This window comes from Dama dama, chromosome 9 (genome assembly GCF_033118175.1).
Source record: "Dama dama isolate Ldn47 chromosome 9, ASM3311817v1, whole genome shotgun sequence".
NCBI lineage: Eukaryota > Metazoa > Chordata > Mammalia > Artiodactyla > Cervidae > Dama > Dama dama.
The window spans coordinates 94633845-94649444 of record NC_083689.1 but is presented as its reverse complement, the minus strand read 5'-3'; the positions used below and the strand labels follow the sequence as shown (position 1 = coordinate 94649444).

The window sequence follows — 15600 nt, the reverse complement described above, 5'->3', positions numbered from 1 at the left end:
AAATGCACTTTGGAAAATCCTACCTTCTAAAGAGCATAAGGAAGGACTTCAGTAGATACAGGTCAGTACAGACAGAACTGTTTGAAACTGCCTATCTATGTTTACTAATATGTAATAATACACACTAATTTTTCAACATACACAATTGCCTGTGTTTGCCAGGTACAGGTTATCGGGTTTCAAGGAACTAGAATCAGTTGCTCAGTCATAAATCTTTATTGAATGCAGCTATTTTCTTGATTATTTTTAAAACACTTTTTACTCCTCTATTTCATTAAGTGTCAGCCTCTTTAAGAGTTTCTTCATTTATTAAAAAGAAAATGGAGTTTTTATGAAGCTCAAAGATAAATGTGAAATTGTATGTGGGCAGGGTGGGGTAGTAACAAGTCATATTTATTGAAAGCTTGTACGTAATTGGCAGGTTGTGGGTCAGGCCACTCACGATGGCTGCTCTCTTGTTCTGTGTTTTCTTCCCCCGCCCAGCCAGTGCCTGCTTCACCTAAACCCTATGCTCAGGACTGACCTTCCTACTCACTTGCCCCGGGCTTCAGCTGCAGGTTGTTCTTGTTTAGGGAGTGATAAGGGGCTCCCTTTACTGGTTTCCCTGGTAACTAACAAGCCCACCTAACGCCAATTCCCCAACAACGGGCAATCCCCCCTTCTCGCTAGAAGACAAGACTGCCACCATGTCCTGCCCACAGCCTGCTGCACGTGGTGAGGGGTCAATCCAGGACCTTGCTTCAGACATGTAAGCTCTCCCATCCATTAAACCAGGGGTCCCCAACCCCCCGGACCGCGGACCAGTACCAAGGCTGCATACTGTTAGGAGCCAGGCAGCTCAGCAGGAGGGGAGCAGTGGGAAAGCAAGTGATGCTTCTTTACCTGCCCCTCCTCATTGCTCCCATGACCACCTGAACCACCCCCCTGTCCCCAGCCCGGGGAAAATGGTCTTCCAAGAAACCAGTCCCCGGTGCCAAAAAGGTTAGGGACCGCTGCATTAAACCATTGATGTTTCTGTCTCTGACTCCTGGCTCTTTGGCCGTGAAGCTGGGCAAGTACAGGCCTTGTAGACCTGTGGGGTGCAGCCCAACAGAGGTCTTTATACCTATTGTTAGCCTTTTATACAGCAAACTGTAAGATTTTCAAAGCTCATTTTAAAACAAGACCTTTTTCAGTTTTTGGAGAAGGAAATTGCACCCCACTCCAGTGTTCTTGCCTGGAACATCCCGTGGACGGAGGAGCCTGGTGGGCTACAGTCCATGGGGACGCAAGGAGTTGGACACGACCGAGCAACTTCACTCACTTATTCAGTTTTATTGCTGTTAATTTTCATAGTGATCTAGGCTGTGACATTCAAATTTAGTGCTTCCCTAAGACAATGTTCATGTGGTGCTCCACCCCCTTTTTCTGGGGTGTTAATTTATTGGCCTGGTGTCGTAGGTTTGGGGTCCTTGTTTTATACGCTGCACTTTCTGTTTGTGCGCTTTCTGGCTCAACCCTATGTCTAATGTGAGTCTTTTCCCTTGATTGGGGATGCTCCTGAGTGTCTGGTAAATCCAATCCCGAGCTCATGGCACACTCTCTCCCTGCATTACTGCCAAATCCATTTAGTGACTCAGCAGGAGCCTGTCATTAACAACATTCTTGTGGAAAGTAAAAATTAAGCAGTCTTGGAAAGCAAAGTGCTGGGGCACCATGGATGTGTAAATCTTTGGTAGCAGTAAACACAGTCTCCCAATGGGTTGGTGGTCGAGTTCCTCTCCTGACACCACCCTTCCTTTGAAGCACTAACGAGTTCACTTCTCACAAGGAGTTTAAAATAATGTCTGCAGTGGAAAGGGCCCTTCAGTGTTAGTGAAAAGACAATCTGCTTCCAAGTCTTTTATTTGTTTATGTAATATAGAAGCCATTTGATAGGTAAAGGAGAAGGCAGACAGAATTCGAAAGAGCAGCTTTATTATTGGCAAAACCTGGGTCAGAGCATACGCTTTCAAATATGTGACTTGCCAACACTACTCCGAGATTGAGCTGGTCCCTTTATCCCTCCGAAGGTCCCAGCTTTCCACTCTCCACTGCCAATCACCAACAGAGCCAAAAACCACAGGACTCCCTTGCTGCGGCACAGCCTTAACAGAGGGGACTTAACAGAGGGGGGCACGGGCCAGAATGCACCCCCTGTAGTCAGACGGCCCACACGAGCCAACCCAACCCTGCCTTGTCTCCCCATTAGGGGAGAAGACACTTGCCTCTACCCTTGTACATTCTTCTGGCAAGCCCAGGAAACAAACTGGAGAACAACAGGAGACAAACCAAAGGTTGATAACATGTACACATGGAGACAGGCTTCCCAGGTGGCCCAGTAGTAAAGAATCCGCCTGCCAATACAGGAGACATAGGAGACTCTGGTTCAATCCCTGGGTTGGAAAGATCCCCTGGAGAAGGAAATGGCAACCCACTCCTGTATTCCCGCCTGGAAAATTCCATAGACAGAGGAACCTGGCAGGCTACAGTCCCATGGAGTAACAGAGCATCAGACATGACTGAGTGACTAACACACCCACATCCGCCCGCTCACCCGGAAGAACTGAGTAACTCGCCTAAATGGCCAAAGTTAACGTTAGTCGCTCAGTCGTATCCAACTCTTTGCAACCCCATGGACTGTAGCCCACCAGGCTCCTTTGTCCATGGGATTCTCTAGGCAAGAGTACTGGAGTGGATTGCCATTTCCTTCTCCAGGGGATCTTCCTGACCCAGAGATCAAACCCATGTCTCCTGCAGGCAGATTCTTTACCAGCTGAGCCACCTAGAGAGGTTAAAAATGGCCGAAACTCTCAGGTTAAATACCGCCCATGGTGGTTTAGTTGCTAAGTCATGTCCGGCTCTTGCAAACCCATGGACTGTATCCTGCTAGGCTCCTCTGTCCTTGGGGTTTTCCAGGCAAGAATACTGGAGTGGGTTGCCATTTCCTTCTCCAGGAGAGCTTCCTGACCCAGGGATTGAACCTGGGTCTCCTGCACTGCAGGTAGATTTGATACCACCCTCAGCTAAAGATAAATGAGGATGTTGAGGATGGGGAGAGTCAGTTTAGGGAGGTTACCAGCAGAAGCAAAGTTGATAAGGGTAAGGTCATTATCCAGGTTTAAGTCAGTGCCTTTCCATTGATAAGAGTTTCTAGAGAGTTGGTCATTCTCCTCTTCCAGGTACAACAAGGAAGACTCCCTTAACAAATGAAGATTTCCCTTATGAATCAATTGTTTCTTGGTTTTCAGAGTATTCGCCTTGTATGCTCTTTCTTAAAAACTAATCAGCTTAAAATAATTAATATGTCTAAGAGACACATTTAGGGTAGCAAATTCTGCTCCCCTACATTAGGAACAGAGAAGAAGGGACTCAATGGAAGAACAAATCAACCTTTGATACATTATGGAAAGGGGGATGGGGGCAAGGACACAGTTATTACATCTAACAATTTAGAGAAGGGATAAAACTGCTAAGGCATTGAGCCTGGGGATGAACAGACAATAGTGGTGTCCTAGACAAAACTAGGAAACACAGCAAGGAGCATGAAAGAGAAAGATTAGAGCCAGAGATGGAGAATTGGCAACTTGGACATAAAAAGAATCTTTGAAATGAAAGGATAACAGATTTCCTAAGCCAGGTGTAAAGCTGTGAGGCTGGAAGAAGGCTTAGGCCAAGATTTTAAGGGACCCGCCTCCCCCAACTTCCGCTGTTGTTCAGTCACCAAGTCATGACCGACTCTTTGCGACCCCATGGACTGCAGCACGACAGGCTTTCCTGTCCTTCACTATCTCCTGGAGTGTGCTCAAACTCATGTCCATTGAGGCAGTGATGCCATCCAACCATCTCATCCTCTGTCACCATCTTCTCCTCTTGCCCTCAGTCTTTCCCAACATCGGGCTTTTTTTCCAATAAATTGGCTCTTCACATCAGGTGCTGCTTCAGTTTCAGCATCAGTCCTTCCAATAAATATTCAGGGTTGATTTCCTTTAGGATGGACTGGTTTGATCTCCTCGCTGCCCAAGGGACGCTCAAGAGTCTTCTCCAACACCACAATTCGAAAGCATCAATTCTCCTCTGCTCAGCCTTCTTTCTGGTCCAGCTGTCATATCTGTACAAGTAAAAGTTGCTCAGTCATGTCTGACTGTTTGTGACCCCATGGCTGTAGCCCACCAGGCTCCTCTGTCCACGGAATTCTCCAGGCAAGAAAACTAGAGTAGGTAGCCATTCCCTTCTCCAGGGGATATTCCCAACCCAGGGATCGAACCCAGGTCTCCCACATTGCAGGCGGATTCTTTACCGTCTGAGCCACTGGGAAAGCCCTGTCTACACTTGACTACTGGAAAAACCATAGCTTTGACTACATAGACCTTTGTTGGCAAGGTGATGTCTCTGCTTTTTAATACACTGTCTAGGTTTTTCTTAGCTTTTCTTCCAAGGAGCCAAGTGTCTCTTAATTTCATGGCTGCAGTCACCATCCACAGTGATTTTAGAGCTCAAGAAAATCTGTCACTGCTTCCACTTTCCCCCTTCTTTTTGCCATGAAGTGAAGGAGCCGGATGCCATGATCTGTTTTTTGAATGTTGAGTTTTAAGCCAGCTTATTCCCTCTCCTCTTTCGCCTTCATCAGGAGGCTCTTTAGAGCATTATGAGGATGAAATTAGACATAAGGTAGCTCGTGTGATGTGCAGCCTAGTGTACCTTGTGGGTAGTAACTGCTTTTATGGAGTTGGTATAAATCTCAATTCATAAACTCAGATACACGAGGAATATGCAAGTCACTTTTTGTCTTCAAATCAATTTTATGAACATTCTGAGCCCCAACTGCCTAGCTGTTAGGACTTTTAACTGTAGCTCTTCTTAGGGCTCCCAGCTTTACCACAGGGGGGTAAAGAAGTCCCCGTGAGACAATATCAATCTTCAATTATCTGGTCACTCTGGTTACTGCACAGGTACGCTTTTTTATTTCCTCTCCAAGCACTCCTGTCAAGCACAACAGTCAGGTGTGGTTTGAAATCTTTGATGAGACTGAGAACCCATGTCAAGGATCCGGGGTCCCTCCTTGCCTCCCCCAGACAAGCCTCGCTGTGAACTGCCATCCAGCAAAATCCTTGCAGCCTGAGACATCACTCTCCAGTGTGAGAGGTCTCCTCTCTCCTGACCGTCACCCCTGGCCCCTGCCAGACACATAATGATTCCACTTTCATATCATCCAGCCGTACCAATACTTTGGGTCATAAAAAGTGGCTTTTTTTATTTAGTTCAAACTAATAATTATTCAATGAATTTAGCTTTTCTTTGTTTCTTTCATTCTTTGTTTTGTTTTGTTTTTTTAAATCTAGGAGGGCAACTGACTTCAGTCTGTTTGTGCTTTCCAAATAGCAAAAATCCCTGAGGCAAGTAAATAGAAATAGACTACTTTCTTCAAGGCAAGGGAAAATCGAAATAAAAAATATCCATTGACATATCTTGACACATTTAGATGGTAATAGCAACAATGGTAATGCAACTCATTATTTTTATTATAATATTCCTCATATCCATCTCCCTTTCTCCATCTGCATTGTCAGCACGTGAATCATGGGGCCTTAGATTTTTCAGGCTGTGTTGATTGTCCAATTTTGCCTCCCCTTCCCTCCCACCATTCACACTTCAGCCATGCCACCCTGCCAGCAGCTACCTGTCTTCTCATCACTGCACCAACTCTCCTATCTTCTTGGAAAGTACCTTCCCTACCTCAACCTTGTCATGCCAATAAATTGCTACTTGCCCTTAAAGACTCTGCTGAGACATGATCTTCTCTGTGACTTCTGCATGTTCCCTTCCCAATGTAAGGCACCATCCTCTGTTTCCAGTGTCTTATATTTAAAGCACTTAGACTTCAGGTGATTGAATAATTCCTTATTCAAACCAGGACATTTTTGAGCGTGGAAGAGGATGCTAGGACTAATTACCCCAGAGCTATAGACATAAAGCAGGACTGCCTGAGGCAAACTAGGATGTATTTTCATCCTACTTATCTTTACATTGCTGAAATGACTATTTACCTGTCTGTCATTCCCACTCCCCACACACATACACATGGAGGCAGGCAGTGAATTCATAGAAGGCGTAGGCCTCAGCATCTAGTATAGTGAGTGCCGACTCAGTTGATTAAATCTTGGGAATTTTACTGGGGCAGAACGTTGTAGCATATTAAAAAGAAGAGACATTACTTTGTCAACAAAGGTCCATCTAGTCAAGGCTATGGTTTTTCCAGTAGTCACGTATGGATGTGAGAGTTGGACTATAAAGAAAGTTGAGCACTGAAGAATTGATGCTTTGGAACTGTGGTGTTGGAGAAGACTCTTGAGAGTCCCTTGGACTGCAAGGAGATCGAACCAGTCCATCCTAAAGGAGATCGGTCCTGGGTGTTCATTGGAAAGACTGATGCTGAAGCTGAAATTCCAATACTTTGGCCACCTGATGCGAAGAGCTGACTCATTTGAAAAGACCCTGATGCTGGGAGGGATCGGGGGCAGGAGGAGAAGGGGATAACAGAGGATGAGATGGCTGGATGGCATCACTGACTCAATGGACATGAGTTTGGGTGGACTCTGGGAGTTGGTGATAGACAGGGAGGCCTGGCGTGCTGTAGTTCGTGGGGTTGCAAAGAGTTGGACACAACTGAGTGACTGAACTAAACTAAACCAAAAAGGGAAATTTATCAGCTCAGCTAACGTAAGTATACAGGCATTGCTGGATCCAGGCTTCACCCAGTGTCATCCCATCAGGACGGTGCCATCTCTTGTCTCTACTTTATTGGCCTGGTTTTCAGTGGTTCGGTTCAGTTTAGTTCAGTTCAGTTGCTCAGTCGTGTCCGACTCTTTGCGACCCCATGGACTGCCACACGCCAGGCCTCCTTGTTCATCACCAACTCCCAGAGTTTACTGAAACTCATGTCCATTGAGTCGGTGGTACCATCCAGCCATCTCATCCTCTGTCATCCCCTTCTCCTCCTACCTTCAATCTTTCCCAGCATCAGGGTCTTTTCAAATGAGTCAGCTCTTCATATCAGGAGGCCAAAGTATTGGAGTTTCAGCTTCAGCATCAGTCCTCCCAATCAACACCCAGGACTGAACTCCTTTAGGATGGACTGGTTCGATCTCCTTGCAGTCCAAGGGACACTCAAGAGTCTTCTCCAACACCACAGTTCCAAAGCATCAATTCTTCAGTGCTCAGCTTTCTTTATAGTCCAACTCTCACATCCATACATGACTACAGGAAAGGACATACCTTGACTAGATGGACCTTTGTTGGCAAAGTAATTCTCTGCTTTTTAATATGCTGTCTAGCTTGGTCATGATTTTCCTTTCAAGGAGTAAACATCTTTTAATTTCATGGCTGCAGGCACCATCTGCAGTGATTTTGGAGCCCCCCAAAATAAGGTCTGCCACTATTTCCACTGTTTCCCCATCTATTTGCCATGAAGTGATGGGTTCTCAGTGGAGTTCTCCCCAAAATGGACATTAGTAACTTCCAGCCTATTTTCCACCAGCTTAGCAGCCCCAGATGAAAGAGGACACTGTTTTATCAATCGTTCCAGCAAAAATCCTAGGTAAGACTCTCTAGATCATGAAAATCAAATCACAGAAATAAAATTATCAAGAGAAACTATAGAAGTGATGAGTTTTCAAATGAGGAAGAAAATAAATTTACTCATTCCAAAATGATCTAGATTGTTTTTTTTCAATATATTTAAATTATGAGAAGCATTGTGAGTCCTTATTATCTTTAACTCAAAAATACTTTTACATATGATACGGAACATAGCTTGTTAATTATCTAAACAAGAGAGAAATTTTTTCACCTTTTCAGTCCAACCTGTAGATGCAACAGTAGAGGAACTGATCCTTGAAGAGTGGTCACGGAGTCAGAGGAGGACTGAAAAGGGTGAATAAAATGAATCTGTCTTTGTTGCAATTCCTATATGATTTTATTGAGAAACAAGCTGAGATACCTCTTCATTCTGAAATGACAGGAAGCTATGGGTTTGAGAAACATTTATAAATTTATTTGTAGAATTGATAGCATAATACTGAGAACACTATAACTGTGAATTTCCTATGAAATTTATGTTCTGCATAAAGGATATATAATGTTCAGAACAAAAATCCCAAGGAGAGATACAAAGATTCAACTAGTTATAAGTTGATTTTCAATAATAAGGAATATATAAAATAATTCTGTTTGGCATTCAAGTTATACACACACACACACACATATACATATATATAGTGCATATTTGTATATAATATGAATGAAATACTGCACCAAATATAGTAACTATCACTGGTTGGTAGGATTTGGTGCACTTTTAATTTTCTTAGTTTCTTAGTCTGAATTTTTTACAGTTTCTAGAATGAATGTGTGCTACTTTTAAAATAAAAAAGTTTAAAAGGATGAAGAATTCTGACATAAAAATAAACTAGTATTGCCTTTTGATGTGATGTCATGTGGTCCTTCTCACAACTTTACCCCACACAAATATCCATGACTCTCTCAGAAATTATACTAGGTTTGGACCCAATTGGAGAATGGACCTTCGATCTGAAAGAATATGGCATTTCTCCTATTATGTAAATAACAATCAAACACATTTTTACACTGTTATGCTAGTGTTAGTAATAGGAATGTAATCGTATTCATTGATACCCACCTTAATAAATCATTTTTGTTCTTTTTAAGAATGTACCTTTCAAGAACAAGGTTCCAATACAGAAAATAATCTGAACCAAGGATCCAGTTTGATAGAAGCTATCTTTCAAGTATTGTACCACTGCACTTTCTCTCCACAAACATTTGGAAATGTCTTTGTGAGTTACATGGAAGAAGAACAATTATGGGACTTGTTATATAACACTCCAGGTATGAGAAAGTTACTATTTGTAAAAGAAGTGTTTTATAGATACTCAAATATATCTTTAAAGACATTTTTAAAGTTTATTGATGTCAGTTTTGCCTAATCTGTTATTTGTAAAAGGTTATCTTACATTTTTTTCAGTATACAGGCAACTTTGGGGAATCATTAACCATTCAATTCAGTTCAGTTCAGTCACTCAGTCATGTCTGACTTTGCGACCCCATGAATCGCAGCACACCAGGCCTCCATGTCCATCACCAACTCCCGGAGTTTACTCAAACTAATGTCCATCGAGTCGGTGATGCCATCCAGCCGTCTCATCCTCTGTCATCCCCTTCTCCTCCTGCCCCCAATCCCTCCCAGCATCAGGGCTTTAGTTCCCATCAAAATTTAGCACACCTGGGACAAGGTGAGGGGGAAGTTGAGGGGGGAAGTTATTACGTAGAAATTATGTTATGCAGATTTTCTTTTCTTATTAAAAATTTAACATTTACCACAGATTATGTTTTGCCATTAAACATGTAAGAAATTAGTAAAATGTAAAAAAAATACTTTGTGATTCTCAGATGCTTTTATTAAACAAACTGATGGAAAAACCTGCTGGCCAATTTTCTTCATATGTAAATGGCATTTATTATGACAAGCCTAGTGGCTCTCTCTAGACATTTAAGTAAGTCCTATCACTGTTTTGGGGTACCATGTTTTCTCCAGCTGTGTTGTTCTCCTGCCCACAGCTCAAGTGGATGGTAAAGTCAGAATGAGTTACATGTCTGAATAGGAAGTGTTCGTGGTTTACCCCACCTTCAGGACCAGGTGTAAACATTCTCACATTGTTTGATCCTTAATATTCTGTCTTTAAGTCTCTATACTTAATGTCTTGGGAAAATAAAGGATGAGGATTTAGTGGTTATCCTGTCAGTCCATTAACTATATATATCATTTACATTTGGTTTTCAACTTATATGCTTTCTTATACACTGTTTTGGAACCACCATTTCCATAAAATACTTACTAGAATCCATATTCAAAAATCTAACTGGCTCATAATCATGGTTTGGTTCTTCCTGTAATTTTTAGCTATCCTCCAGACATTACCTGACTATCCTTTTAACTCTTTTTAAGTCATTATGTTACATCTTCTCTTGGTCATTATCACTGCAAAGTAGCAATATATAACTTTATGTAATGATTTCAAAACCTCGAATCTCTCACTTAAAGACTCTGTGATAATTCTCTCCTTTTAAAGTCTTATTTTTTAGTTTTCATATATTCCTCACTGTTTCCTTTTTACTCCTCAAATGGTCAGTCTGCTAGTTTAAAAGAGAACATTATTTCTGATGTAGACTTTATTGAACTGAAAGAAAAACAACCTTGAAAGCTCCTCCACCCCCTGCTGTTTTGAGTTGTTTCTGGTGAGGATAAGAGCTGAATTGTCTCATAAGATTATGAAGAATGGGGGACCCACTTGCTTCAAACCATTATTTATCTTTCAGTTCTTAAGTTCTTGAACCATCTGACACTCAGCACAAAACCATACTGAAAATAACTTAGAAGAGATCAGTGGATTTTAGGTGGTGACCTGAGAAAGCAAAACTGCTCCTTGCCGCTAATTAGTCTTCTCTTCCATCTACACGTTGAGCAAACCCTCCTCCCCCAGGTCAGAAAAGTCTCTTGGAATAGGAACAGGTAGTACAGATGTTCATAGATATCAGGTTTTGTCGAGGGCTCAAAGGGGCCGAACTTCAAAGTGATGAAACATACTTGGCCTTTGGGCAAGTTGTTTCTGCATCAACGTTAAATTATCTCCTTTTAAAGTCTTATTTTCTAGTTTTCATGTATTCTCTCACTGTTTCCTTTTTATCCAAAAAACAGTCTTCCAGTTTAAAGTGAAAATGAAAGTGAGAGTTGCTCAGTCGTGTCCAACTCTTTGCGACCCCATGGACTGTACAGTCCATGGAATTCTCCAGGCCTTAATACTGGAGTGGGCAGCCTTTCTCTTCTCCAGGGGATCTTCCCAACCCAGGGATCAAACCCAGGTCTCCTGCATTGCTGGTGGATTCTTTACCAGCTGAGCCACAAGAGAGCATTATTTCTGATGTAGACTTTATTGAATTGAAAGGAACTAAGACATTGCAGCAGTCATGAGGAACTGTGCCTTTTTTTCCCTCTCCTATTTAAATCTTTGTAAATCTCCTATTCTTCTGTTACCAATTACAGTTATCTTAAAATCCCTAATAAGATACACTAATTCATAAGAAAACTAAGTCTCTTACTGTGGTTTCTGTTTGACTTGAAAAATAACAGGTTTCAAGGAAATATAGCTGAGACACAAAATCATAATCCCACAATATTTGCATTTTACCACTAATAGACCTATGCTTCAGTAAATATTATTAACTTATCCAGATTGACTGGAGTACATTACTTAAAAACTGGTTTATTTTCTTCCTCTTGAAACACGCTAAGATTTCTGTATAGCTTAGCCATAAGACATCACAGTCTTTTCACTTTGGAGTAGAAAGATGAAAACAAAGAAGGCAGTATCCTCATTTTATTGCTGGGCTTCCCTGGTAGATCAGCTGGTAAAGAATCTGCCTGCAATGCAGGAGACCCTGATTCGATCCCTGGGTTGGGAAGATCCCCGGGAGGGAGCCATGGTGACCCATTCCAGTATTCTTGCCTGGGAAATCCCTATGGACAGCGGAGCCTGGCGGGCTAAAGTCCACGGGGTCGAAAAGAGTTGGACATAACTGAGTGACTAAGCACGGCCAGGGATGTTAAGAGACTTGCCTGAGATTGTTCACTGATTAAATTGTAGAATCAGAACAAAAAAATGGAACTTCTGATCACAGGCCTTGTTATTTCTCTTTATTTTTTTCTATTAGACTAAACTTTCTGAAACATTTGCTTTATGAATATATGAATTCAGTAGTGAAATATGTAAACTGGTTTAATAATTAGAAATGCAATACATAACTCCTTAGAATGAACATAACTAGGAAGAAAAACAAGAGTGAAAATATCCATTTAAAAAAAGATTACAGAAGATAAAAATTATTAAAAAAAAACAATTAAGTTGGGTACCTCATGTGGGCATTTCAAAGGCCAATACACTCTGTAAGAAATAGATTTGGTAGCTATCATTGCAGGCCTGTACTGTCAAAGTAGGTCAACAATATTTAGTTGGGCAAATGAAAATATCAAAGCATAAGTTACTTTGTGCTTCGCTTTATTCCTTAACTCCCTTTTACTTTTAAGAGAAATACATGTCTTTAGCACCCACTGTGAGTTAAACTTTATAAGAAACTACTAAACTATTTTCCAAAGTAATCTTGTCCTTTTACCTTCCCACCAGTTACGTGAGAGAGTTTGGGTTGCTCTGTGCCCTCACCAACACTTGGAGTTGCCTTTTTGCTTTTAATCATTCTAAGGAGTATATGCTATTATCTCACTGTGACTTTAATTTACAGTTCCATGGTGATTAATGATGTCAAGCACATCTTCATGTTTTTAACGGTCATTTGAAAAAACTCTTTTGTAAAATATCTGTTTAAAACTTTTCTTCATTTACTAATTAGATTGTCTTATTGAGTTTTAAAGAGGTCTTCCCTGATGGCTCAGTGGTAAAGAATCACCTGCAATGCAAGAGCCACAGGAGATGCAGGTTTGATCCCTGGGTCGGGAAGATCCCCTGGAGGAGGGCATGGCAACCCACTCCAGTATTCTTGTTTGGAGAATCCCACGGACAGAGAAGCGTTCCAGGCTACGGTCCATGGGGTCGCAAGAGTCGGACATGACTTAGCTACTAAACCACCACCATACATTTTCACATAGATACACAATTTTCCCAGCATTCTTTTTTAGAAATCACTATTCTTTCTCAGTTTGAATTACTTCGGTGTTTTTGTCAGAAATCAAGTGAACAATTGATCAAATCCATGTCTAAGTGTGGATCCCTGTTCTGACGCTTGGAGCTACATGACTGTATTATCCTTTGTTTTCTGTTTGCCCCAACTTTGTTCCTTTTAACATCTATTTTGACCTTCTTTGGATTAAGTGGATATTTTTCAGTATTACAGTTTTTCTTTGCTAGTGGCTTATTAGATATAATTCTATATTTATTTTGGTAGTTGTTCCAAGGTTTACATCTTGTGATGAGTATCTTTGACTCTTCACAGTTTACATATAATGTAAGAATCTTACACAAGTATATTTCTGTTTACTCTTCCTGTTCTTTACATGTGTCATCATGCATTTTATTTCTACTAATGTTATGAACCCTACAATCTATTGTTTCACTTTTGTTTCAGTCAGTTATAGCTTAAAGAAGCTAAAAATTGGAAGAAAGTCTTTCATATTTGTCCATCTATCTATCATTTCTGGTACTCTTCTTTTACTTGCGTAGATCTGAGTTTCTGACAGATATCATTTTCCTTCTTCATTAAGTATTTTCTTTAATGTACTAAAATTTTTCTGCCATCAATTCATTTGATTTGATTTGGTTGCATGAAAAAAAGGCTTTATCTTCATATTTGAAATATTTTTCATCAGACATAGACTTTTGGGTTCAGAGATTTTTTTTTTTTTTTTTATCTTTCATTTTCTTTTCACTCAGTACTTTAAAGACAGTTTTCTATTTTATGGCTTGCATTGTTTCTGATGATAAGTCAGTTTAGGTTTTAAAGTGTTTGCTTCCAATTATAAAATGTGTCTTCTTTGTATCGTTCATTTTAAGATTGTTCTCTTTATCACTACTTTGCAGCTATTTAATTATGATGTGCTTTGTTTTGGTTTCTTTTGTATTCTGCTTAGGAATTGTTGAGCTTCTTATATCTGATAATGTTTAGTTTCTTATCATATTTGGAAATTTTTCAGCTGTTCTCACAGGATATTTTATCTTTTTTCCCCCTACTACCACTTTTTTCTGGAATTCTTTTTCTTTAAAAAAAAAAAAAAACTGTTTTAATTAATTAATTTATTTGGCTGAGTAAGGCCTTAGTTATGGCATGCAGAATCTTCATTACATCACGTGGGATCTTTTACATCATACTGTTTTCTTCATTACATCACGTGGGATCTTGTAAGTGCACTGTGCAGGCTGAGCAGTTTGGGCACCGGGCTCTCGAGTTGTGGCCCACAGCCTCCAGAGTCCACAGCCCCAGTAATTGCAGCGTGCAGGCTTTATGGATCTTAGTTCCCTGACCAGGGGTTAAACTTGTGTTCCTTGCATTGTAAGATGGATTCTTAACTATTGGACCACGAGGGAAGTCCCTGATTTGCAGATATTGCAAAACCCTTGTATCCCTCAGATAAATCCAACTTCGTATTGTATATGATCCTTTTAGTGTCAACAACATTCAGTTTTTTGACATTTTGTTGAGGATTTTTGCATCTATATCCATCAATGATATTGGACTGTGATTTTTCTTTTTTATGTGATATCTCTGTCTAGTTTTAGCATCAGGGTGAGGCTGGCCTTGTATACAGAATGAGTTTGGAAGTATTCCTTCTTCTGTACAATTTTTGGGAATAGATTGAGAAGAACAGATACTACCTCTTCTCTAAATGTTTGGTAGCATTCACCTATGAAGCTATCTGGTCCTGGACTTGTATTTGTTGAGAGTTTTTCTAAATCACTAATTCAGTATCATTGCTGGTAATTGGTCTGTTCATATTTTTTATTTCTTCCTGGTTCAGTCTTGGGATATTGTACATATCTAGTAATTTGTCCATTTCTTCTAGATTGTCCATTTTATGGTTATATGATTGTAGTCTCTTAGGATCATTTGTATTTCTGTGATGTCAGATATAACTTCTCCTTTTTCATTTCTGATTTTATTGGTTTTGACCCCTCTCTCTTTTTTCTTGATGAGTCTGGCTAAAAGTTTGTCAATTTTGTTTATCTTTTGAAAAGTCCAGCTCTTAGTTTCAGCACTACGGTGGTTTTTACAATGGGTTGTCATTTGAGAAATATCACCTTGAAATTTGAGGGGGAAAATCATATTGGTGCTCTTCTCTATTAATTCAAATAGTGATCCCTGAACTTCCCGGTCATTAAGACAAACAAAAACTTTTATTGTATTTATCACAAAAGTAACACATAATCATTGCAGGTGATACTTATTAGAAAGAAAAGAGGAAAGAAAAGAGGGAAGGAGGGAAGAAAAAGTCAAAGAAGAAGGAAAGGAAAAGGAAAATCACCTGAAATACCATTAGTCATTGATAATCACTTTTAACATTATAGAGTATATCTTTTAATTCTTTTCTATGTGTATGTAAACGTGTATTTTTTAAATAAAAATAGTATATCATACTATCTTCTAAGCTGCCTTTTTTTTTTTTTACTAATCAATATGACTTTATTGCAAAGATGGATGTGCTATGCTTAGTCACTCGGTCATGTCCGACTCTTTGCGACCCCATGGACTGTAGCCTGCCAGGCTCCTCTGTCCATGGGGATGCTCCAGGTGAGAATACTGGAGTGGGTTGCCATGCCCTCCTCCAGGAGATCTTCCCAACCCAGGGACCAAACCCAGGTCAACTGCATTGCAGGTGGATTCTTTACCATTTGAGCCACTGGGGAAGCTCTAAGTTAATTAAATAAATCCCTAGTTGTTGGACATTTAGATTATTTCCAATCTTTTATTTTATTATTTGCATAATCATAATTAATTTCTTAG

The 15600-nt window shown here is 40.4% G+C and overlaps 1 protein-coding gene across 1 annotated transcript in view; it reads left to right on the top strand.

Moving 5' to 3' along the window:
* KIAA0825 (KIAA0825 ortholog) overlaps positions 1–15600 on the top strand; it is a 423771-nt gene that overhangs the window by 197132 nt on the left and 211039 nt on the right. The window contains exon 15 of the mRNA XM_061152014.1: positions 8746–8925. Within this exon, the coding sequence (XP_061007997.1) occupies positions 8746–8925 (180 nt within the window). The remainder of the gene's footprint in view (positions 1–8745; positions 8926–15600) is intronic.